General features: G+C 42.4%; 1 protein-coding gene across 2 annotated transcripts in view; it reads left to right on the top strand.

Annotated features, from left to right (window-relative positions):
• The first annotated feature begins 5,270 nt into the window (after positions 1-5,270).
• Positions 5,271-25,519, top strand: part of LOC118789570 (gamma-aminobutyric acid receptor subunit alpha-5-like) — a 38,035-nt gene continuing 17,786 nt past the window's right edge. The window contains exons 1-7 of one of the 2 annotated variants that reach the window (XM_036546050.1): positions 5,271-5,362; positions 5,918-6,056; positions 7,505-7,589; positions 7,721-7,845; positions 9,097-9,164; positions 9,495-9,715; positions 14,660-14,742. In XM_036546050.1, the coding sequence (XP_036401943.1) occupies positions 7,507-7,589; positions 7,721-7,845; positions 9,097-9,164; positions 9,495-9,715; positions 14,660-14,742 (580 nt within the window). In that variant the 5' untranslated portion in view covers positions 5,271-5,362; positions 5,918-6,056; positions 7,505-7,506. The other variant, XM_036546051.1, reaches the window with a different exon arrangement.

The raw sequence follows: 25,519 nt of genomic DNA, 5'->3' as shown, positions 1-25,519 counted from the left end.
TGCCCACGTGATACGATTGTCTGCAAGCTTCTGGAAGTGGGTGCCGTTGTGTTGATTGGTAGAGCAAGAGACTTGAACCTCCTGGGGCCAGCAACAATTTAGTTAAGGTGACAACATCTATACTGGCCTAAAAGCAACGCACAAGTGGACATTGTCACTCATTGCGACAATTAGGGGTACTGGTGTGTTCTTAAATTGATATGATGGCTTCACCTCATTAAAAAAAATACCGATGCGGGGTTTTTCTGTGCTTGATCGGTACGACTGCGGACAGACTCTTAGGGAAACTAGCAGCAGTTCGCTGATGAAGTGGGGTGGTGTAATTGGATATGCGCTTCCATTCAGCCCCTGGGTTTCAAGCGCCGCAGAGAATGTGATCTTAGATGCTTTTAATCTTAAATGCATTCGGACAGAGCACTCAAAGCACGCTTACCTAGGAAGCGTCAGTTCACACACAAATTTGAAAAGCACTTGCTGTGAACTGGAAATGCTGATTACTGATATAAAGTCCAGCTGTAATAATCATCGCTATATAAAATGTCTATATGAATACGTATGACCAATGGCAGCAAATAACATGTAATACGTTTTACCTAAAACCATTCATTTTCCACGCTGTGTGGGTCGTTAAGTTAGTAAATGAGCAGTATTTCTTTTCTAGAAAACCTGTGTGTAAGCGATTACACGCCAACTTATCCTACCGGTATATTGTGCCGCTAAAACCAGTTCAATTAAGTCCAGATTGCTTTTTCAATTGAATGTGGAAACATAAAAAGACTTTTTGCGTGTGTTACGGAAGTGGCATCCAGATATCCTTATATAGGCATACAAGCAGACTACATCAATCACCATGGTATTACCCAATAATCGCATAGCTTACTTTTTCGAGAAGGTCCAATAGAATAGTAGGTCTATATGGTATGTGATGTGCAGATTCTATCAGCTATGACAGGTGACATTTTAGCAATTTTTTTGTCTTTATGGTATTTTCCACGTATTGCTGCTCCAGGGTATCAATTAATTGAAATGTAGCTGAATACGATCTTAAGGCTGTTAAACACCCAGGTTGATGAGCATATGCTAAGCAACACATTAACATCTTTCATTATCCTCTTAATCCAGAATCTAGAATCATTTTAAATCCATCATAGTTTGTTTTTAATTTGGGTGGCAAATGTAAGCAGGTATTGCATTTTTTCTAATACTACCAACGTGTCCCCCACTCACTGACTGGAGTGGATGACTCCCACAAAGGTGTGCCAATATCTTAGTTTTCCCACCAGGTGGCAAGACCCCCCCCCCCCCCCCCCCCCCTCACACACACACACACACACACACACATAACCACCAAACAAAAAAAATGACCAAAAAAAAAAACCTTGAATTTACTCCTCAAAATTAAGGACAGAAAACAATGAGGTGAGATTAAATATGGGCCAGAATCTCCCTTTGGACTGGTCCCTGAGCACTATTTCTGCTCATATGTTAAGAGTGGTAGGGGAATCCCAGGCTGTGACAGGTAAGGGTAGCTTCTTGTGTGAGCTGGTCAGGTGGGGAGAAAGGAAAGCCCATCTGTTTGTGCTTGTTAAAGGCCGTGCACAGGGCAGTGTGAGTGGGGCGCACAGACAGACGGAGTGATGAATGAGTGAACTCAAGCACAGCAGAGCAGCCCACGTTGCGCCCTCAGGGGCTTTGTGACAAATACTCAGCTCTACGGGGAATGCTCCCCTCTTTCAACAGCAAAATAATAATTCAGTTATCGTAGAAATGACATGAACATCTGAATATGTATTGCATAGAGGCACATACACAACACTGCAGACATACACACATACCTGCACACACACATGCACACATCCATGCGCACGTGCACACACACACACACACACATCCATGCGCACGTGCACACACACACACACACACACACTTATTAATTATGCTTTGAGAAAATTAATACATGGTTCAGCCTCAGTTATGAGCCCAGTGGTAAAAATGACCACATTTGCTACATATATCCACATATGCACATAATCAATGTAATGTTGTAGACTATAATAACTCTTAAACTTTTAAAGAACGTGATGGTTAGGAGGAGGTGTGGGTGGTATATGAGGGTTTAGTGATTTGATTGACTGAACTCTCACAAACTGAATTATGTGCATTGAGATGCAGTAGAGTTGATGCGTTTTGATTTCATTTGCGAATTTATCTCTGAAGGATTTAATTGGAGTTAGTGTGGTTTGGACTGCAGAGAGGATTGTGTGGAGAGGAGTTTCAGACAGTGGCACTTTCTAAGGCTTGCTAAATCTCCTGCACTCCATTAGCTTCCAGAGTGGTTCTGGAACAGGATGCTGCCACTCTAATGTGTTTACAGTCTGCCTCTGAGAGAATGAGGATTCCCGCAAAGCAGTATGGAGCAATCCCTGAGAACTGATATGTCCACTGGAGCTAGACATTACATAGAGGAATGATCTCCTTGGTGAGGTCATTGACTTTTCAGGAAAGCATCACAGGTCTCTCCCCCCCCAAAGTTGTACTGCCAAGAGCATGACTACCTCAGGGCAATTAATTGCATAATTGTCATAATTTATTTAGGAGAGGGACAGGCAGGAGCAATGTTGATCACATAACTCAGGATTGCTTTAGCTGGCCTAATATGGTCAATGCTTCGTGTTTTTTTTTTCTCTGTGTGCGTCATTAAGGTGATAGAACACATTGCAATGCAGTAGTAAAATTTAAACCCTTAAATGAGAGATTGAGTCTGAGAGAATTTTTTTATTCCGTCCTTTGTGTGTCGTTATCTTTTTGTAGTCTAGAACATTCTAAAAAAAATCAAATGAGGAAAAAACCTCAGCAGCACATAATTAAAATGCTTTCATAGGGTAATATATTCAAAGCTGTCTTACCGGCTACATGGAGAGAAAACATTAAAATGTGGGTGAGTTTCTCCTCTCCTGGATGCGTATTATTATTACGGTAGCTTGGGGCTAGAGCTGTACACGAGGAAGCAAAGAGAATTCTCTCAGAATAGCTGAAATGTAAATATACACACATAGATAGATACACACGCCCACGCCCACCCACACTCTGTCATCCAGAGAAGGCCCTTCTGAGAAGCGCTTTCATGAATATTCTTTTCAAAAGGATCGGGCGAAGCGATGCCCACGTGCGGGCTCGGGCCAGGCGGTCCGACACGACGCACCGAATCTCCGCTCCTTTTCTCCCCGCGCGAACGGGAGCCGATCCAAGCGGTTTCATGCGCCCAGAATGCCTTCTGATTCCACATTCCGTTCCAGCGATGGGCTTTGTGCGAACAGGCCGCCGTCACGGTGGAAGGAAGTTGCGCTGAAGCTGTAAAAACCGCGTCGACCGTCCCCCCGTTCGAGTTTGTGCAAACCGGAGTTCATTTGGAGTGCTGTCGGTGCTGATATCAATGAGCTTCAAGGACGGAGAGTATGAAAGTTTTGATAGTGAGCCACGTTTAAGAAATGTTGAAACATCAAAGGGACTCGTTACATAAAAGCGAGGACAAACAAATACATATAATGAGGCTGACATGGATTTTAACCCGCATTGATCATATTAATACCAATCAAGAGAAGAAACACGATCAGAAAAGATAACCACACTTGTCTGTCAAATGAGCAGGACACAGTTGATGTAAACATAAATCTCAGACTCATTTTACATGTGTATTCATATACAAAATTCATCATTCAGTTATTTAAGAAGTACTTTGTCAGCAAAATACTGTAAAGGAGTGGTCACTGTATTATATTGGTACTGTATAATTCGGGGTCGTTTTCTTACCTTGTGTCATAGATTGCATAGAGCTTCTTGTTCACATCCACTGCATTCCTGTAAAACACAAGAGGAAAAATGTTTTTTTTTTTTCCCTTCTTCAGACCTAACTGTGCTTTTCTGCGGACTATAGGCCTAGTAAATAATGGCCACATGAATAATTGAAGCCCATTTACTAACACTGTGCCTGTTTCAAGTCCTCTCTAAGTAAGTCGTCAGGTGCTTTTAACTAATCTAATAAAGGAAAGGTCTTGCATCAGCCTAAGGAGACAGGAGTACATCTGTGACTAGCCATTGACTCTATTATCTGAGTGTTTTACAATGTGGATTCAGATGCTACACTTACAAAAGATATGATATGTGACAATGTATATGTATATGTAAATTACAAAAGACGACCACAGTACTAAAAAGCACAGAAATTATGAGCAGATGTCCAAGGTATACAGACCAATTATTATTATTATTATTAATAATAATTACTACTATTACTATTGACAGCTTTATCGCGCAAAATGTTTGCTCCTCGCTACTTGGCATGGGCGTGACTGCAACGGCAGTGCTACAGCATGGTTTCAGCAGCAGGAGCTGTTCGCTTGATGCGCGGTGCTGAAACGCTTCCGCCCGCCCTAAATGCAATAGAAAGGCTCTTGAGTCGTTAGTGTAGTATTACCGACCAGCTCCTGATACAGTGCCAGTTCCAGTAGACAAACTTAATCCTGTAATGAAAAAAATGTCCAAATTATGTAAATGCTACGCTGCAGGTTGCCTCTAAAATAGTAAGATCAAAGTATAAATGAATATAAAGTGTCTCCATTACCTAAATGAAACTGATTGCTCACTGTGACATATTTCGTAATTATGATGATCATGATGATGAAGTATATCATTTATATTGGAAATTTTGTGAATCTCAAACTGCTTTACGGTGGTGGTATTTGGCAGTGGTGTAACATGGAACCCGTTAATCTTTATATGCCATGGATTTTGTAATGACTGTTGAGCCAGGGCCTTGATTTGACATCTTAGCAGAGCGAGAGAATGTCTCCCATTGCGCTGTGTATCCCTCTCTGTCTTTGCACTGTAATGGTTCAGTGTCCCCTAACAAGTCACTTCTTGTAGCAACCTGGTATTTACATGCCGTCCATTTAACTGGCGATTGACTGCTGGACTGAACATGTGACAGGTAAGTCGACAAAAGCATTTTCACATGTTGTAAACTTTACACATGACACACAGTCAAATACAAATTACGTCCTCCGTGTCTATTCATCATTATAGAAGCTCTTCTGTCTTCTCAGTGCGTGAATGCTTGAAATAAATGCTCCTTTCACCGTTTCTCATTCGTAAGTGGAAAATGTAGGATTATAGTACCCTCTGACGGTTGGCTTTAAAAGTTCTCTCTCTATTTCCTCTCTCTCCCCCCACTCTCTCCCCGAATAACACAACCTTGAACACGACATCATAATCCTAAACCTTCAAGTTTGTGTTCTACCTCTGGACTCTTTTTATCGTTGGAAAAAATCAACGAGTGACCTTAGATTTTATGGAAGCGTGAACAGTATGTGTTTTCTCTTATATGACCTCACACGTGTTTTTTTTTTAGCCTATTACTCTAACACATTATTAGTTTATAGAGAACTTGAGTAATTGTACTCCTTCTGGCATAAAAGTTATTCAACATTCAACACTACACACACTTTCGTTTCATTGGTGATATGTTCAACCTTATTTATTTATTTATTTATTTTTGTTTGGGGGGGGGGGGGGGGGGCGGCTGGGGAGAAAGTTGATGACTGCTTCGACTGTGAAGGGAAAGTCTTTAAGCGCTTTGATTGACAAAGAGATATAATGGACCATACAAGAATCCCGAGCGCGTCGTGCGCATAACCAAGAGGAGTGCAGATTACACACATTCTTCCTCAAAAATTCGTCAGCACAGTACCACAAATACCGTTACAACGAAAGAACGTTAAGGAAAAGAGTCCGCTGACTGAAGATCCACTTTCTGCTCCAACTGCTGTTGTCAAGGCGCTGATAGTAGACAGTTTTGCCCGTGAGTCGCACGGATCGTCTCATTTTTGTAACCTCTTCTGGTCTTTTTTGTTCTCCCCAGAGAGGCAATTATGGCGCACGAGAGGAGGTGTCGTCCTTCGCTTTGATTCCCAATATTAATAATAACAATCACAGTGACAGCTCGGGGGTGGGAATACCGAAAGAAACTTACAACAGCGCTGGGAACCTCAAAGGAACTGGTAAGCGAGCGTTCATCTAATAACGCACGGGTGCCTGCGCGGTGTGTGCGGAGGACCGGAGGTGAAAAAAGAAAGTCGGTCTGCTAATAAAGACTGGCTATCCCTCGGCGGCTCTAGCAGACGCTAAATTAGGTAGGGGAATTAGGATAACTTGGATGGTTATTTTTACAGCTTTACGGACGACGTTAATATTTGATGCTCTGAAAAAAATATTAAGAGAATCAGCGTAATGCGTGGCGAGGGAAGAGGGTCCGCTTGCTGTCAGTGTTTTGTCCTTCAGTGGTAAAGGAGGCCAAAATAATGCAAGGTCCATCTATCCGATGGATAATTCAAGCGGAATATCTCTGAAGCATTAGCAGACAACGACTTGTGCGGTTTGCACTCCAATGGAATTCAACGCCATACTTTAACGCTCTGCGACACGATTCAGGTATTTTCTTTTGTGTTTTAGACCATTTGAACGGCGTAAATGGACCAATTATTTGTGCCTCTGTAGTACGGTGTGTGGAGAGATTAAAGATTGTTACTGAACATGTTATAGCTTTGCCAGGGATATCATACGATAAGGTTTTTATAATGCTCTAAACAGTTGCTGCAATCTGAGCGGTCTTCCGGCACCCAGGAACAATAGGCACAATAATTAATTCGTTTAAAAATCCGGGAGAATACTGAACACTTCTCTTGATCGTCGCAGAGCATAAAATGTAGATTTGGTACCATATTTTCAGATACTATTTCAATAAAGATTGATGCCGCAAAGCGTGATTTGGGTCTAATTTTGTAAACGGGTGAACAGTGGGAATGTGGGTGATTGTGATCTGAAGTGGTGCAGACCTCGGATACGAACAGTGCGAAAGAGGGCAAGCCACTGTTTAGATGCATTTAAAAGCCTAATTATGGTAGCGGTGTCAAGCACATTGTGATCCCATTTCAATACATTCCTGCTAAAGGGACTATATATATATAATATTCATGTTATACCTGATTCGTGAAAACGGAATTTCTCAACAGATATGTATCATGAAGAAAACAATGCATAAAACAAGTCAATGGCTACAAGTCAATGTTATTGTTCTGTCAGGCGAACCTCATGAGCAAATTAGTGCAATTAGCTGCCTTGCCCAGGACTACTACTTTGATACTGTCGCTAAATTGCTATTACTACTGGTACTAGTAGTACTGGTACTACTGCCAGCACTACTACGACTACTTATTCTATTGCTCTTATCAGTATCACCATCATCATCATCATCATCATCATCATCATCTTCAACAACAACAACAACAACTTTTAATAAGACTACAGGATTTCTCACAGAAGGCTACATATTAAATTTATCACTAAGTAGATTGCCAAACTGCATGGGTAATCGGGACCATTTGAATTTGAGCGTCTCCCTGTAGTCGGACAGTCGTGCAGTCATGTTTCTGAACGTCATTCGTTTCAGGAATGGACGATGGAATTCTCTGCGCCTTTACAATGAAGAATCTGTTGGTCTCTCTCTTGCTTGCGAGCATCACCTGCCGACTGAGGTGAGACACGGTTTAACGGTTTAACAGTCAATAGCCTTATAGTACTACTCATTTCGCTTTTAATTAAAACATTCATGTTAGTGTATTTCCTTTTTTTTCCCAATGACATCTTTCACACGTTCTCTTGGCAGCCTCTCCCAGACTACGGCAGGAACGCTCAAAGAGGCAGAGACGAACGACAACATCACCATATTCACTAGGATCTTGGATGGACTGCTGGATGGTTATGACAACAGACTGCGACCCGGACTGGGAGGTACACGCAGAAACGCTGGAGTAACGATTGCTTCCTCTATTACAACGCACATTCCCACGGAGTGGGACCACATTTGGCATGTGGTTCCACTGTGTCTGCTTTGTAGGATTAACAATGCATTATGTTATATGACCACGTGAATCCCATTGTGTTAAGAAGAAACATTGAGTGGATTTTATTCAGATTAAGTCATTTATTTCAATTACAATCTCTGGAAATAATGAAAATGATGATAATTCATAGAGCTCCTACATCTTTATGATTGCATTCGATCAATAGATAATGCATAATGCAGGAAATGTAAGTTGTAGCTCTTTGCAATGCTAATCCTTTGATAATTTAATTGTATGAAGCTGCATTTGCCATTTATATAACTTGTATGTATATATATATATATATATATATATATATATATATATATATATATATATAAATATATATATATAAGAAGGAGAGACGGCAATTGTGCTCACTGATCGAAGTTAAGTATAAATGAACTGCACTGCCAATATTCTCTGAATTACAGCCTTGCTCAAAGTACAGTTCCATCTGTGATGAGTGACCTTGAGCGCTGTCACTCCTTTAATAAAGAAAGCGCTTCATTGTACTATTTGCTAAAAGGCAGTGTGGGAGAAATCATTTCTGTGGACAATTCATGTCACAGAATCAGAGGAACATTCACTGGAAGAAAAGCACATTCTTTAGAAAAAAGAACAATCTGCTAAATAATGAGCAGATTCAGAACCACTTGTGTTTGCAAAAGGAATGTTTGGCCAGATATGTACAGTCCTGCTTAATTCTTCTAATCCCCATTTGCCTTTGTTCATTTGATCATTCATTTGAAAAAAAATATTTAGAGTACAAAAGCCAATGCAATGGCCAAACCAAGGCTTGATTTATGTTCATCTCTGCTGTGATTATTCTGCTATTTTTATGCAGCGTGGATGAGATGCATGCAGTATGAAAAAAAAATAACATGTGCACACATTCTGATGTATTCTAAGCCATCTCTAAGATTTCAACTGAATCATCAGTTTAGTTTTACCGCGAGGAAATGTATACTGCATGCGCTGCATTGAAAAAAAAAAAACAGGCAAAATTAACAACACCTCCTCTCCGTCTCCTCTGTGCCGTATAAATACAGTACCCAGCACCTATGACAGAGATGAATTGCACCGGAGTAAATTGAGACGGAGGTGTTTAGCGTAATGCTACTGCTGTAACTAACACTTAGTTTGTAACCTTTTGCAGAAAAGGTAACCGAGATTAAGACAAACATCTTTGTCACCAGCTTTGGCCCAGTTTCAGACACTGAAATGGTAAGTCTTTAACCGAAAACAAACGGCCCTGTCAATTGGAAATTGAATGCAGTGAATCTGCACACGACTCGGAGCATGAATAACACAGCCCCCTGTTGTAGTGTGTCATGTACATTTTATTCCTAAATAACTCCCCGTTTTGTTATTTTAATGCGTGTTGTATAATTGTGCATTTTTTAAATTAGATTTTGAAATGTAGTTTTATTATAACTCTTCTTATATCATTATTTAATTGGTGTGTGTATGAATGCTGTGTGCTGTAAGTAGCTGGGATAAGGAATTGTGCTACAGCCAACTCCCTGACAGAGCTGCTGCCTGACGTCATTTCAGGAGTACACGATCGACGTGTTTTTTCGGCAAAGCTGGAAGGACGAGAGGCTTCGGTTCAAAGGGCCAATGGAGATGCTCCCCCTCAACAACCTCCTCGCCAGCAACATCTGGACCCCCGACACCTTCTTCCTCAATGGGAAGAAGTCCATCGCCCACAACATGACGACCCCCAACAAGCTCCTGCGGCTGAAGGATGACGGCACCCTGCTCTACACCATGAGGTGAATGGCATTGTGGGCCACAAGCACCCGGCTGAAACCACGGGTGCCTGTGGCCCCTCTCTTCACGTGAAAGCGTTAGGCCAAGGCGTTAGGCCAACCACACCACGACAGCATAAAACAGATTGACACAAAACACCTTTAAGCGCTCGTCACCACAGGCCCAATGTGCTTAGACCACCCAGCAAGTTGTTACTCTCATTTTCAGCCTTGCATTTCTTTATGTGTAGGATAGATGGACCTTAAAAGCAAACAGAATTCTATTCTATTTTAGTGTCAGCCAGGCTTTAAAGATTTCATTTGTATGACAATATCTGTTTCCATGTAATGCTTGCTTCATTACCTGTACATCAGGGAAAGAGGAAAACATCCTGGATAACACACTGATCAAATTCACTAATCATCAAGCCCTGCATTTACTCTCTGTTAGACTACATGTGTGTTATAAATATGCCATAAATCGTGAAAATGCAACTTAATGCCTGTAACTTCAGCTCTAGAGTCCGGAATACAGATAAAAGCCCCATGTCTGAACGCTGGTGGAGCTGCAGGTATGGTAGCAGAGAGGATCTTAAGGCCAGTGATAGCTCAATGTAACTGAATGTCGTTCACTTCTATTACATTCATATTTAATATTAATTCTCAAGATGGTAAAATCCTTACTAAAATAGTGTGATCATAAAATGCATAAATATATTCATAAACACATACATAATATGCCTGTTAAAGGAAACAGTGCATTATGGAAGTTTGTTAGACTGTACACACATCCAGTGTTTCCGGTTGGTAATCAGGCATATTTTACTGTACCACAGAGATCACACAGTAATGGCAGAAAGAGGAAATGGAAGTGGGTTTAATCATCTGAGGAAATGGATCTTTATTAACTCTTGCAATAAAGCATCAAGCGGCTATTAAGAGGTTTGCTTTTCTCTGAGTGCATTCCCGTAAGGGGAAATCATGCGCAGTTTATCCAGGGCCAGCCTCTCTGAGTCCTTAGGCTGTGGGTAAGCTGCCCTCACTCCTAGGAAGGCACCACGTGTTACTGTCCCCTCAGTTCCGCCCATGCTCTCACCACAGCTCTGAGCTGGGAAAAGGCAGATTTATACGCTGTTCATTATTTATCCTGACCTGATCAATGGTGTTAAATTAGTAAATCTGTGTGTGTGTGTATGTGGTGTGTGTGTGTGTGTGTGTGTGTTGGGGGGGGATTCAACATTTCCAAGCATTTATTGAACATTTTCCTAGATATAACCCTCTTGTACAGTGGTCCCTAATAAGAATTATGGTGAGAGCCACACTCCACAACCTTCAACCTAAATACTCACCATTAACTTGTTTTTAATAGACATTGGAAAGAATACAATTAAGGCAGTTGGAACTGTCCATTCAGTTTTCAGTTTGTGGCATAAAATGATAATATTGTCATGTCATTTACCTCTGCTCAACAGATGATAAGGACAGACAAAGATTAAATAGGATAAGATTTTAGGATTATACTGAAAAACAACAACAGAAATGAAAGTTTAAAATGTGATTTTTTAAATTAAAACCAAGAATAAATTCTGGTTTCTTCAAGCATTCAAACTATTTGATTTTTTTCAGTATTCAAGCTATTTGATTTTGACTTGGCACATGTATTCCTTTTGCTGTTGAAGAGGCATATTATTGTGCAAAATTTCAAGAAAGAAAAACAGCACATTGTTAGTTGTAAAGACTGTAAAGATACAGCTGGTATCAATATTAAGTTAACAATGTCAATTTTTATGTAGCTAAACAAACCAGAAACTCCTCTAATGTGTTTTACCTAGCTAGTTTGCTAGCTAATTTATCTTACTGACATGCATGCTTTGCCATTGCTAACAGGTTCTCCTCCCACTCATGATGCAGCACAAGCAGCTTTATGACAGCACTCCTACACCTACTTATTTTATATGGCGTCTTTTATTGTGGTTACCTGAATGGTGCTGCAAGCCACATCAAATGCTCATGCAAGACCCATATCAGTCACAGTGTATTGGTTGGGAGTTACCACAGTAGTGATTTTTTTTTTTCACAGCAGTAAATTGACTTCAAAGCAGTTAGCCATGTTTATTTTGAAAGTTCCTCTTTTTTAACATACAAGTACATTTAAAAAATATGTAATTATTTCTAATAATATCACAATATCATTATCATGTTTACTAATACATAAAAATCTAAGACTTTTACATGTTGAAATACATATTTAAGGCCAATGCAGTGTAAATTTGCTGTAAAGTAATTGCTTGCCTCAACCCTTTGCAGTACGTCCTCACTCTGCATGTTAGTGGAATTGTAAAATACTTGTCTGAGGTTCCTCTTTGTGCCACACCTCTATTTATCTGTTTATGTGGTTGGATGCTCTTACCCAGAGCAACGTTAAAGGCTAATCCAGAAATATTTATTGTAAATGTGATCTTATTCAGAAAGAAATATTATAAATGAGGGTACCACCAAAATATTATATGCACGGCTATCCAGATTAGGATTGGGATCCAATTGGTGATCTTTTTTGTCTTTTTGTCAAAGACTGTTTTTTTATTCATATAATACAGTATCTTTCATGATGTGTTAGTCACAGAGAGCTTTGCAAAACAGATGCAAACCATTTAGTATGTATTGTTATTGATGCCTGTCATAATTAGTGATAGCAGAGTGAGGCTTAATGAACCCCTTGATGGGAGGAGTTACTGTGTGCTGTCAGTCACTGATGTGCAAAACGCTACTGAAATCAGCCCAAACAGGTGATCACTCGTCCTAGTGGGATCATGCCTCCTGTTTCTGAACAAGCATGAGTATGACAGGGCAGCCATTTTTTCAAACCTATACAGAGCTGGAGGGAGAGAGCTGGGTGTAGCCCTACATTGCTGTTAATTGCGCATCTGCTTGTATCAGAACTGGGTACAGTTCAGTCTAAGCAGTGCATTAGCAAACTGTTTCCTAATTATTCAAGTGAAAGTTGAAAATAAGAGTCATTACAAATGGTTGAAATGTTGGGGGAGGAGTTACTGTGTGGATAGTTCTTTCTTGCAGTACTATAAAGGTGATTGAGTTGTAAATTTCCTCTTGGTGCTGCTGTGTTCTCTTTGGCTGGGTGGATAACAAAATGTGTTCCGTGATATTGATCTGAAATTTCCTCTTCATCAGTGTCAACAGTGTAGCGGACCAAAAGCTAAATATGTACCGTGACAGTGAAGGAAAAATGGTTGTCATTGCTTCATAACAGCAAGGCAGCAATTAGTGCTGCACAGGATTAGCACTGATGCATTATTACCATAAGTTATGGAATAATCATCATTACACAGAAACCCAGGAGAAATTTCGAGTTATTTGATGTTATTTGATATTTCTGATATAGTGTATATCTGATTTTCTGATTTATCTGAAAGATTCTTGCATTACAAACACTTGTATGATTTATCAACAGAGAGGCATATAGACAAGATTAAATTAAGATACTCTAAGAAGTTCTTTTTTTTTTCTTTCTGATTGTCATTATTTTAGGGGAAAAAAACACAAACGCAGCGTTTACCAAAGAAAACCACTAGAGGGAGATAGAGAGGACTGCTTTGAGATTAAATCCACTAAAGACAAGAGAGGTCCATTTTTTTTGCCGCTCAGGGTTTAGTTGTAAAAGATCATGTGTGTGCGTATGTGTGTTGGTGTGTATGGTCATGTGAGTATGTTATTTGAAAAGGAGCCCTAAATATATGAGAATATGTATGTAATGTAGCTCTGTCCATGACACTGAAAGTTTCCTTTCGTGCCTATTTAAGCATACAAGCATGTTTTCACGTGCACATGAGTGAATTTATACATGAAGAAACATAAATATGGGAAATATAATAATAAGAAAAGTATATAAAATATCTAACTTATCATCGTTAATAAATACTGAATATCAAAGAAGTAGGGATAGTTACACTAAAATAAAAAAATAAAACAATAATAATAATAGAAGCAGATAAACATTTTTCAAAGATTGCTGTTGAATTAAATTGTCTCTATATTCTAAACTGTGTGACTCTTGGTACACCCGTGGGACGCTAGGTGTCAAGGGCCTGGAACTTTTGTAAACATCTCCAGTACGAAAACAAAAGCCTAACTGATTCAATTAGGTAATAGTGCAGTCAGGTGTGATGAAACCTGAGCCCGTTCTCCCAGAAGGAACTGGAGCTGAAGAACAGCCCATTAGGGTTTTTATAATTAGTGTTTTCCTCTCATGCTATTATAGTATTTTAAAGAATAGGACCCAGGTGTTGTGCTGAAAATCGAAAGTAAAGTACACCGTGTCACGTGGAAGCTTTTCAGCCCGAATTAAGAATTGGAGGAATTAATGACGGTGCAATATTTTGGAATCCACAAGGTGGCAATATATGACCATGATTAACTGCCTGTGTTTTTTTTTTTCACAACGGAGAAGCTTCGCTGTCTCACGGCAATGCGTGCTGCGTGTGCTACAGTGTTAACACTGATGCATACAAATGTATACAAAATGCCTACATGCATTCTGTCAGAGGATTAAAGGATATGGATGGCTGGATGACTGGATTGAATGGGATAAGTGTCCGTGTTATCCCTGTCTGCTGCACTTGAATAGGCAATGCAGAGAAGCTGACTGAGCTTAGAGGAGATTTACTCCTGGTTTAGAGAGAGCGTCACCACTTTCTGACACACGGTGGCGCCATTGTCCTAAAAATGATCTGAGTTTTTTTTCCTGTCAGGTGAAGCTCTGCGCATGTATTGGAATTATATTTACGTTTACTGTGCTAACATGCAGTTTCTGGGGAATGACTGACATATGGCAGTGATAATGATCGTGTTGGTGATCACTATCGGATGACAGAAATGAGAACAAAGAGGACGATGATGACGATGATAATGACGATGATGATGATGATGATGTCAACGTGTTCACTATTTCAGATTAACCATCTCAGCGGAGTGCCCCATGCAGTTAGAAGATTTCCCCATGGATGCCCATGCATGTCCCCTGAAGTTTGGAAGCTGTGAGTAATGGCTTAAACTCAGCTTTTGTACAAGGAGGCAGTCAGTATTCTTTTCTTGCTGTCTGGCCTTCCAGTTCCTGTTTGAAAATGCAAGAACATTTACTGTGTCACAGCATCCAGTGCTGAAATGGAAAACATATCTGAGAATTATAACGGCTGACAAACAGCATGAAGAAAGAGACTATTCTATGCATTGCACCAAATATAACGGAATGTTGTGATCATTTTTATATAACAGTCTAAGTACCCATAAAATGGATTTGTTTGTTTATTTTTCGATTATATTCACAATGCCATTTCTGAGACATTGATTCTGTCGCACAGAGCAGTGTCCTCATCGACATGGTAATTAAAATTCTTAGACATGCCTTCTATTGTAGTGCTGCATGTTGTTACCCTGTGAATGTACTGGAGGTGCTGTAATCACAGACGTGCTTTTACAGTTTAGAAAACAGTGCTAGCTCAGACGCAAGATGAGGATTTGAGAGATTACTTTAATGCGGAATTCAATACCCGGCTTTCCATCACTTCAGAGTTTTTTCAAGCTGAGATGAAATATGTTGTGTAATGAGTGGAACAACAAAAACAATCTATTCCTAATATTTTTTAAATGACATAATAAGGCCAGACAGTGAACTGGGAAGGCTATGCTCCTTTCACTATGAAGAATACTGGATGAAAACTGGCATGTTATTGTTTGTGGATAGCATGCATACAGCAATCTGGAACATCAAATTATTATTTTTGGGATCGAATTCCTTCCTGCAGGCCCGGTTTCTCAGATTTGATATGACAGCCGACCCTCTCATCACTGTCCCCACCCCCCCCCCCCCCCCCCCCAATCCCTCAGGATATCCCAGTGTCACCCTTGTGTCAGTGTCACAGTCAGCATTATTGATGAGCCAGTTGGATGTCAGAGTCACAGAGATAGCACTGGAGCTGCAGAGGAAACCGCTGAGGCAGCACTTGCACATTAATGTCACACTGCGCAGCTGTGACACCTCACTCCTCCCCTGCAGGAACACACAGACCAGAGTCACTGCCAAGCTCTGCGAGCACCTTTACACTGTCCCTCTGAAACACACAGTCCAGAGTCACTGCCCAGCTGTGAGAGCACCATCACACTCTCACTCTGAAACACACAGACCAGAGTCACTGCCCAGCTGTGAGAGCACCTTTACACTGTCCCTCTGAAACCCACAGACCAGAGTCACTGCCCAGGTTAGCAAGCACCTTTACACTGTCCCTCTGAAACACACAGTCCAGAGTCACTGCCCAGCTGTGAGAGCACCATCACACTCTCACTCTGAAACACACAGACCAGAGTCACTGCCCAGCTGTGAGAGCACCATCACACTCTCACTCTGAAACCCACAGACCAGAGTCACTGCCCAGCTCAGCGAGCACCTTTACACTGCCCAGGTTAGCAAGCACCTTTACACTGTCCCTCTGAAACACACAGTCCAGAGTCACTGCCCAGCTGTGAGAGCACCATCACACTCTCACTCTGAAATACACAGACCAGAGTCACTGCCCAGCTGTGAGAGCACCATCACACTCTCACTCTGAAACCCACAGACCAGAGTCACTGCCCAGCTCAGCGAGCACCTTTACACTGTCCCTCTGAAACCCACAGACCAGAGTCACTGCTCAGCTCAGCGAGCACCTTTACACTGTCCCTCTGAAACACACTGTCCCTCTGAAACACACAGTCCAGAGTCACTGCCCAGCTCACTGTCCCTCTGAAACCCACAGACCCCAGCTTAGCGAGCACCTTTACACTGTCCCTTAGCGAGCTTAGCGAGCACCTTTACACTGTCCCTCTGAAACACACAGACCAGAGTCACTGCCCAGCTCACTGTCCCTCTGAAACCCACAGACCAGAGTCACTGCCCAGCTGTGAGAGCACCATCACACTCTCACTCTGAAACCCACAGACCAGAGTCACTGCCCAGCTGTGAGAGCACCTTTACACTGTCCCTCTGAAACCCACAGACCAGAGTCACTGCCCAGGTTAGCGAGCACCTTTACACTGTCCCTCTGAAAAACACAGACCAGAGTCACTGCCCAGCTGTGATAGCACCATCACACTCTCACTCTGAAACCCACTGACCAGAGTCACTGCCCAGGTTAGCGAGCACCTTTACACTGTCTCTCTGAAACACACAGTCCAGAGTCACTGCCCATCTTAGCGAGCACCTTTACACTGTCCCTCTGAAACACACAGACCAGAGTCACTGCCCAGCTGTGAGAGCACCTTTACACTGTCCCTTTGAAATACACAGACCAGAGTCACTGCCCAGCTGTGAGAGCACCTTTACACTGACCCTCTGAAATACACAGACCAGAGTCGCTGCCTAGCTGTGAGAGCACCTTTACACTGTCCCTCTGAAATACACAGACCAGAGTCACTGCCCAGCTGTGAGAGCACCATCACACTCTCACTCTGAAACACACAGACCAGAGTCACTGCCCAGCTCAGCGAGCACCTTTACACTGTCCCTCTGAAACCCGCAGACCAGAGTCACTGCTCAGGTTACCGAGCACCTTTACACTGTCCCTCTGAAACACACAGTCCAGAGTCACTGCCCAGCTCAGCAAGCACCTTTACACTGTCCCTCTGAAACCCACAGACCAGAGTCACTGTAAGCTGTGAGAGCACCATCACACTCTCACTCTGAAATACACAGACCAGAGTCACTGCAAGCTGTGAGAGCACCTTTACACTGTCACTCTGAAATACACAGACCAGGCTCACTGCAAGCTGTGAGAGCACCATCAACCTGTCACTCTGAAAGACACAGACAACATGTAGTACATCAGTGAGAAGGTCACCTCACAGTACCCCACACCCAAAGGGGTCAGGGGCAGTTCATTTTTGTCCTTGTAAACAAGGCGCAAAGCGCCAGGAAGGAAAAGCCAAAATCGTCAATCTAGGTTTGATGGCTGAGTGTTGCATATAACAAAGTGGTAAAAGATTCTGGGTGTGCAGCAGTGCAATTAAGGCTTTTTCTCAGCAGCGATTTCCCAGAGTCCCCTGTGTGTCTGCCTGTATAATCCATCGCCAGGGCTGTCAGACCTTTCTCTTACCTCATCACAGTTGGAATATCATGCCATTCAGTCACAGAGCGAGATTAAGATTAGCGCCTCCAGGTAGATTGCCGCTGCCGTCTTTGAGGGGTGACACCAGGTCCCGTGTAAGAGGATTTTCTTTCTTTGCAGATCCAAGGCCACTGTCACAGCAGTGCCATGTGCATCACGGCGAGGTCTCAGACTATGCTGATCGCTGGTTTATTTCAACATCCAGCCAGGGTCATAACCATCCACACCTTCAATATCAACCCCTCCCCCAATTCAGTCTGTAACAGGAGACCAGTCTGTGAAACCCGACTATCTGAAAGGGATTCTAGAATATGGTGCTGAATAACAGTGGGTCTCCCTCTCTCTGGCTTTCTCCCTCTCCCTCTCCCTCTCCCTCTCTCTTTCTCTCTCAATTCAATTCAACTTGATTCAATACTGCTTTATTGGCATGACAACCATAAATAATATTAAATACGAGTACAACCTTGTCAACTGAAAATGAATAATAAATAGCAAATATTTCTGTTTGGAATTATTTATTCAATTATAGAAGAAAGTGGACCTCTATCTTGACCGCTCTTGTTTCCGTAGTGATCACAGAGCTTGTCTTTCCAGGCTTGACTGGTTTGTCTGTGTCTGTGTCCTCCTTTCAATGGCAAGGCCCTCATCTTTAAAGATCTGCCTCTATTTTGACAGTGGTCAGACATCTCTTTTTAGGGTCTTAACAGCTCTCTATTCTGTTTTGTGATTTAGAGTGTCTATGCCAACATTTGAGATAGGAGTGTTGGAAATGTTTTAGAATTTATGCTAACCGCACTTGTTCTTCCAGTGCCGTGCTGAAGATGGCTAATTGTGTCGGTCTGCTCAGTGAGCTTCAGGACCAGCTGATTTAGGGAGCTCTTTTCAGGCTTCTACTCTTGGTATTGCAGGGCATTATGGTGGGGTTAGTTTTGATCACTGTATTCAGAGTGAGTCCAGAATTGTAGCGCTCTTTTCTGAATGTTAACACCCACTGAAAAAAAAAGATGTAATTCAGCCTTGCGTGCATTATTTGAGAATTGTTTTGTAATTTTTTTGACTTCTACATGCAGGGTTTCGGTGGGATCTGTATCCAGTTTTTGTGATCCTGATACCTTTCTGCTATGAGCAGAAACCAACTGAAAGACAGTTTGGAAAATTTTTGTCAAATTTTAATTTGTGGTTTTGCTTCTTCTATACAGTATAAAAAGTACTGTGTGCCTTTTCCTTAATTCACTGCTGGGTCAAACTTCACTTAGGCACTGATAGTCAGACCCAGGTATGTATAGGTGAAGGTGTTCTCTAGGCTAATGTTGTCCAGATTAAAATGATATCCATTTACCTGAAATCTGGATTTTTTTCTGGAATATTGCTCTGGTCCTATTCATGTCTACCGTCAGGGCCCATGTCAGACAGTACTGCTCTAACAGAGTCACGCTCTGATGAAGCCCCTCTGCTCTAGGCCACAGTAGGCCCAGGCCATCTGCATTTGACTTTGACTTCAATGTCATGCAAAGTGAATGCAGGGGCTGCACGCTGCTCCAACATCACAGCCAATTTGTTGACGTAGATGTTGAACAGTGCTGGAATCAGGCTGCAGCCCTCTATCTCTCCGGTGCCCTTGAGTGAAAAAACGTGTTCTTTTACACTGCATTTATTCTGTGAGCACATCATTTTTATGATGTAATATACTTTACCCGCTTCACGACTTTGAAGATGTTTAAGAAATAGACCTTCAAGCTAAATTGGATGAAATGGCTTTATAAACTCTAGAAAGCAAGCAAATATTTTTCCTCTATTATCATGGTAGACATTTTTCCTTTACCCCTTCTCTCTTTTATTACGTTGTTTATTGGGGTGTGTAGGATGTAAATACAGTCAGGTCTACATTGATTCGGAAGAAAGCCATTCTCACTCTTACTCAAGAAATGAAGGCCAGCACTCAGGCATTAATTATGCTGTTGAAAACCTTTCAACTCCTCAGTACTATTTGGCTTGCATATGTAATGGGTGTATATTGCGTGGGTCAGTGAGTGAGCGAGTTTCGAACCTGGGTTCTCACTGCTCACTGCTGACCCCTTACGGCCAGCATCGTTGCCAGTTGCCTGTTGGTAACAACGCTAGTTAACCAGGTCTCAGGGAGTGACGTAACTGGTCACTCCGCTCGGCTACCTGCTACCCGCTACCCCACAGGCTTTACACAGGACTCAGACGAACTATTCACTTCAGCTCTCCTACACATAGCAGGTTCTGGCTGTACAAAGTGCATGATTACAGGGTTTTTCAGCTTTTCACAAATTATTTGGAATTTTGTGTTCTTTTTATAGAATTTGTATCCCACCTCCATTTTCCATTTCTCCCCAATTTGGTTTGGCCAATTCCCCGAATTCTGGAATGTCCAACTGGTCATCATCGATGCTTGGTCCCATTGCACACCCCCCACTGTCAATCCAGGAGAGCGTGGACAAGCACATGCCCTCCTCCGAGACATGTGATGTCAGCTGCTGCTTCTTTTCACACTGCGGGCCACAAGGTGCCCGATTGACCAGCAGTCGCTGCTGCTAATGGGACTGAAGCCCCTACCGACGTAGCCAATGTGTTCCGCCTGTGAGCTCCCGGTCACTGTTGGCTAGTGACACGGTCAGGTTCGAACCCAGGCCATAGCATTCAGTCTACACTCAGAACAAGTGCTTTTACTGACTGAGCCACTTGGGAGCCCCAGAATTTCCTTTTAAAAACTGTGCTCCTTCTCTCCCTCTTTCTAACTCTCTGCTTTCTGTATCTGCCCCCCCCCCCCCCCCCCCTCTCTCTCCCTCATTTTTCTCCCTATTCCAGATTATACCTGTGTCGTATTTTATTTATTTTTTTTCAAGTCTTTGTGTCCACCACATGGCATCAAATGTGCTCACACTACCTGCGTTGTTACCAGTACCTCAGTTACCAGTAACCTCTGTAAGTGTGTATATAAGCGCATTTCCTGTTGTGTGTCATACCATCATGTCTTCTCTTCACAACTTCCACAGAAAAATAATCAAATGACATGCTTTCGCCTCGGTTATTGAGCATCAGTCAGCTGTTTGTGAGCGCTGTATGAATTTCATGGGGTCTCCTCTGTGAATACAATGGGAAAATTGAGTCTGGGAGTAAGAGATGTAGGTCGCTGAAAGGATGTCGCAGAGAGAGCTCCTTTAATGTGTTGCTTGTGCTGCAGAATCTGCCTGCCCCATTACAAATTTTTTTGTACCTGTACTTTCGTTATCTTTAATCCTGTGTACTTACGAGACTGGCTTCCTGGCTACTGCCCACAGCAAGCCTTTAGCTCCCCATAGGCACTTATTTACTCTCCTACCTTCCCTTCCCAGCCTTACAGCACACAGTTAAATCAGCTCTCCAGCTCTGGGTTGCTTAGTTACTGTACCTCATAGAGGTTATATTCCTCTTTTATATTATGCAGGTCTTTTGTATTCCTTGCGCAGTGGGATAGAGTGTGTGCGTGTGTGTTTGTGTTTGTGTTTGTGTTTGTGTGTGTGTGCGTGTGTGTGTGTGTGTGTGTGTGTGTGTGTGTGTGTGTGTGTGTGTGTTGGGGGGGGGGGGGGGGGGGGGGGGCAGCAGTCTTTAACAGACTGTCTTCAGGAGGGTGCACGCTGTGTCTAAATCCTATTTAGCTGCTGGAGCCTGGCCATTGGCCGTTCCTGCACTCCCTGGACTGAGCCAGGCTTTGTCTCGTTCTTGCGAGATTTCGCAGAGCTTTCCCGAGACAGCAAATCACACAGCAGAGGATCTCCTCTCATGCTTGTCCACTTTAGGATTACGGACATGTCCGATTTTAGCCCTTAAAAGCACAGGTAAAAGATGAAAGAGGTTGACACAGCACAGCCTAGGAGTGGTTTGCTCACCCCCCTCCTCTTCCGCCCACCCCTCATGAAGGCTGCCAGATTTTGTTTCTAATCCTCTGCTGCTGTGAGTGTATGCTTACCTATACTATCATCTGTCTGTGTATTTGGCTGTTGGCCTCTGTGTATCTGACTGTCTAGCTACACAGAGACATTATATTTCTTTACATTATATTGATACATTACATACACTTAGCAGGCTCTCTCATCCAGAGCAACTGTCAGCACAAGGCAGAGAGAAAGACAGAGAGATAGACAGATAGATACATCTGTATAAAACTGAAGAGTCTCAAGTTTCCTTCAACAGGAGTGGTTGGGTGATCCTGGTCTACCCCTGACAGTCCCTCTCATTCTCTGTTCTCTCTCTCTCTCTTTCTCCACCTCCAACCCTCCCCCCATTTCGCACAATGTGGTCAGGTCCATTTCTGTCTGTCCGTCCTACTGACTTGCTCCGCAGACCTCCAGCATAGCAGGTCTGGCCTTCCTCTTCCCAGGAATTGAGAGGAAATAAATAAATCATGTCTGCTTTGCAGTAGCGCTGTGGAGCCACAGGCCCCGAGCGCACGTGCCTGGCATGAACAGGCCGTGAGCAGACAGTGCATGTGTATCTGGCCCCTGTAGCTGACCAGCACCACGGAATGACTCACTGCCCCTTTTCAAAACCCCGCCGGCCACTGTGTGAACGATGACTTCACATTCGCAAGCTGGTACAGGTTCTGTTGCTCTGTTGAGACGGTCCCTCTCAAATCGATGGAGCAAGTCTGTACTTTTACATTAATGCCATGTAGGTTATCAAAATATGTTTTGTGGTTTTTGATTCCCTGCAGCAGAATCTTGACATTCAGCCATTTAGACATGGGTGTCATGATCCTCCCCTCACGAGGGTCTCATCCCCCTTGTATGGTCCATGATAACACTGTCCTCTTAAGGCAAGTGTCTGTTCTGCCTGGCAACTCAGTTAGCTTCAGGGTGCCCAGACTAGCCTGTTTTGGCTGATCTAAATATTTTATTCCCGTTTATTTATACTTTCATCCATGGTTCTTACAGATGGGATTCATGATGAATAGCTGCAAAGAAAAACACTAAAGCAGGAGACAGCCCATAGGGTATTTCTAAAAGGAGTGAGGCTCACAGCTTCCCAAACCCTTGTTTATGCACCCTGCTCGCCAGCGAAGCGGGCCCTGACGGCTCACTGCGGGGAGGGCGCGGTCCGTCTGCTCGCTGAAGAGGAGCTTATTTCACGCAGGCCCTCTCTGGCACGCCTTGGCGTGGGGTAAATATTCTCTCTCCTCTGGCTTTGTTTGTTCTGCTTTTGCTTTAGTGTTAATGTCGGGACGGGGCTCGCGTTACCCAGGCCTGAGCGCGGCTCGGCCCGAACAGCGCCGGCAGGCAGCGCAAAGCAGCCAGTGCTTTCAGCTCGGCTGCGCACGTTCCACACCGCTCAGGATGAATCAGCACGACAGAAAAGCTTTGTGTCATCAGAATGCAGCGGCAGTTTCCTGAAAGGGATAAAGTACACCACAGGCCAAGGCCCCCTGCTGGCTGGTGCCCGAAATAGAAAAATGCTGGTAAAGCAAAATTTGGGAAAGACACCGAGGAACTTGTTTTTGCCTTATCTCCTCATAATTCAAGTGCAGGGGGTTGCCCTATGTGTACTGTGTGCACTAACAGAAGCCACTCTTTGGGGCTAGCCCTCTGTTAGCAGCTGTAAGCAAGTTAGCAATTCACTGACAGTTAAAGAGCTCCTAGCTGTTGATGACGCCATTTGGGCATTGTGTTTAATCAAGCTCATTTCCCCGATTTGTTGTGATTTAATCATGTCCCTGATTGGCTGTGAATCACACTCCCAGGGTTCTTATAGGGATGTGACATCACAGACTGCTGTTGAGAAGATATGTTTTAGAACTTGTTTATGGGATACAGACCTCTGACACTCAGTGGCTGAGATTGTCTAAGATACAAACCCTCAGAATTAATGATGACAGAGTGAAGTCGTGTCTGTTGCTCAGACTTTGTTGGATTTACAATTTAAGTATGCCAACGCACAGTGCACATTTTCACTGACCCACGTGTGAGCTTGTATGGTGAAGGCCCATGGCCCATCTCAGAACTTAATGCAATTTTATTTATTTATTTATTTTGCTGGTTTGAGCTGCACGAACGTGGAAGGAGTTCTGTGGAGAGCTCAAGGAGCACCAGCTGCTCTAATCCCAGTGTTAAGAGGGATGAACTTTCAGGACGAGCTGAAAAGGAAAGGCTCACGGGTGGTGGAGTTAACACAGGTGCCTGAAGACCTAACCAGAGTTAAAACTGGTTTAAGCTCGGAAGAAGGAGAACAAAGGGCCTGCAGGCCCTCCTTCCTTCTGTGTGATGGAAGGATGGGAAGCCAGGAGGGTGCTTCATGCATGTGTATTCACAGCGAGAGCCATTACAAGAGAGGCTCGCATTCACTGCATGATCTGAAACTTCATTTGATTCCATCCCATTTAAGATGATGTCAAATGTCCATAATAATGCATAGTTTGTGCATGATGAAATTTTAATTATTGCATCCGATTACATGTAATTATCACTTCGATTATAAACAATTTTATGCACATTCTTTCCCTCAATCATTCTAAAATTACCAGATTTTTGCAGAGAAGTGGGAAAAGGGTTGAAAGCCAAAGAGCTTTATTAAAGTAGTGTATGGGTGATTTACTGGAACTATATTTTAATACTTCTGTTGTATTATTATTTTCGCACCACCATTTGGTACATATTTTTCAACTACATATTTAATGATATGTCAGGAAATGTTTTTTGTTGTGTTAATTTTATGAATAGGCATTTATCAAACATGATGTGTAGGGAATTTTGAGCTATTATCTAAAAATATGTTCCAAATTGTTTTTAGAACTTCACTGCATAATTAAGGCCATTAATTATAAAAGCCCTTTAAAACAGGCTTTTTGGACAGTCTAAAAAAGCATACATGAGTGGGAAGTCATTCATCCTATTCTTAATCATGTTGTAGGTGTTGATGGCCATCTTAAAGGGGAATTCAAATAGCCCTATTTTACAAATCCCACAGTCTGTAACTAGGGCAGGGCATAATTTGATCACTTTTGGCCTCTGCTGGACAGTTTTTTCTTTGATCACCCATTTTGTGCTGGTTTCCTCAGTTGAATATATTCCATTTTAGTGTTGACATAGCTTATTTCAAATGAAGTTTCAAATGCCAATTTGGAACAGAGGCACCAAGGGGACAATTTGGTGAGTATAGGGTTAAAAGGATTTCCTTTGAGTAGGGATAATGGGGAAAGTAAGGATAATAAAACCACCACTGGAATATAATAGGGTAATGCAGGGTGCATGTGCACATACGTGTGTGTGTGTGTGTGTGTGTGTCTGTGTTTTTTTTTTTTCTCTCAAGATAAAAACTATATTTTCTGCCATCCGTACTTTTACTGAGATGGTTAACAGGCTGAAATTTCAGTTTACTTTTTTTATCCTTATTATTTTAAATATTTTTTTAACAGAATGAAAAAACAGAATAATGAACCACAATTATCTTCTCACCTAAAGTGTTTCTAATTAAAACAGAAAAGTAAAAAATATTATTTTTCCCAGGATTAGAGTGCCTCCTTAGAAATATTAAAAGAAAGCAGAGCTGATAAATTCTTTTGCTGGAAAAAAAGATTAATGTGCTTTTCCATGCACTCTGTTACTTGGTGAATGAGAGTCCTAATTGTAATTTCTGTGTGATTATTTAAGTCTTTCTGTGTACAATCTGATAATCTTAA

The sequence above is a fragment of the Megalops cyprinoides genome, chromosome 14, assembly GCF_013368585.1.
Source record: "Megalops cyprinoides isolate fMegCyp1 chromosome 14, fMegCyp1.pri, whole genome shotgun sequence".
Lineage (NCBI taxonomy): Eukaryota > Metazoa > Chordata > Actinopteri > Elopiformes > Megalopidae > Megalops > Megalops cyprinoides.
The sequence above is the reverse complement of the archived record's forward strand: the minus strand, read 5'-3'. Positions and strand labels throughout refer to the sequence as shown.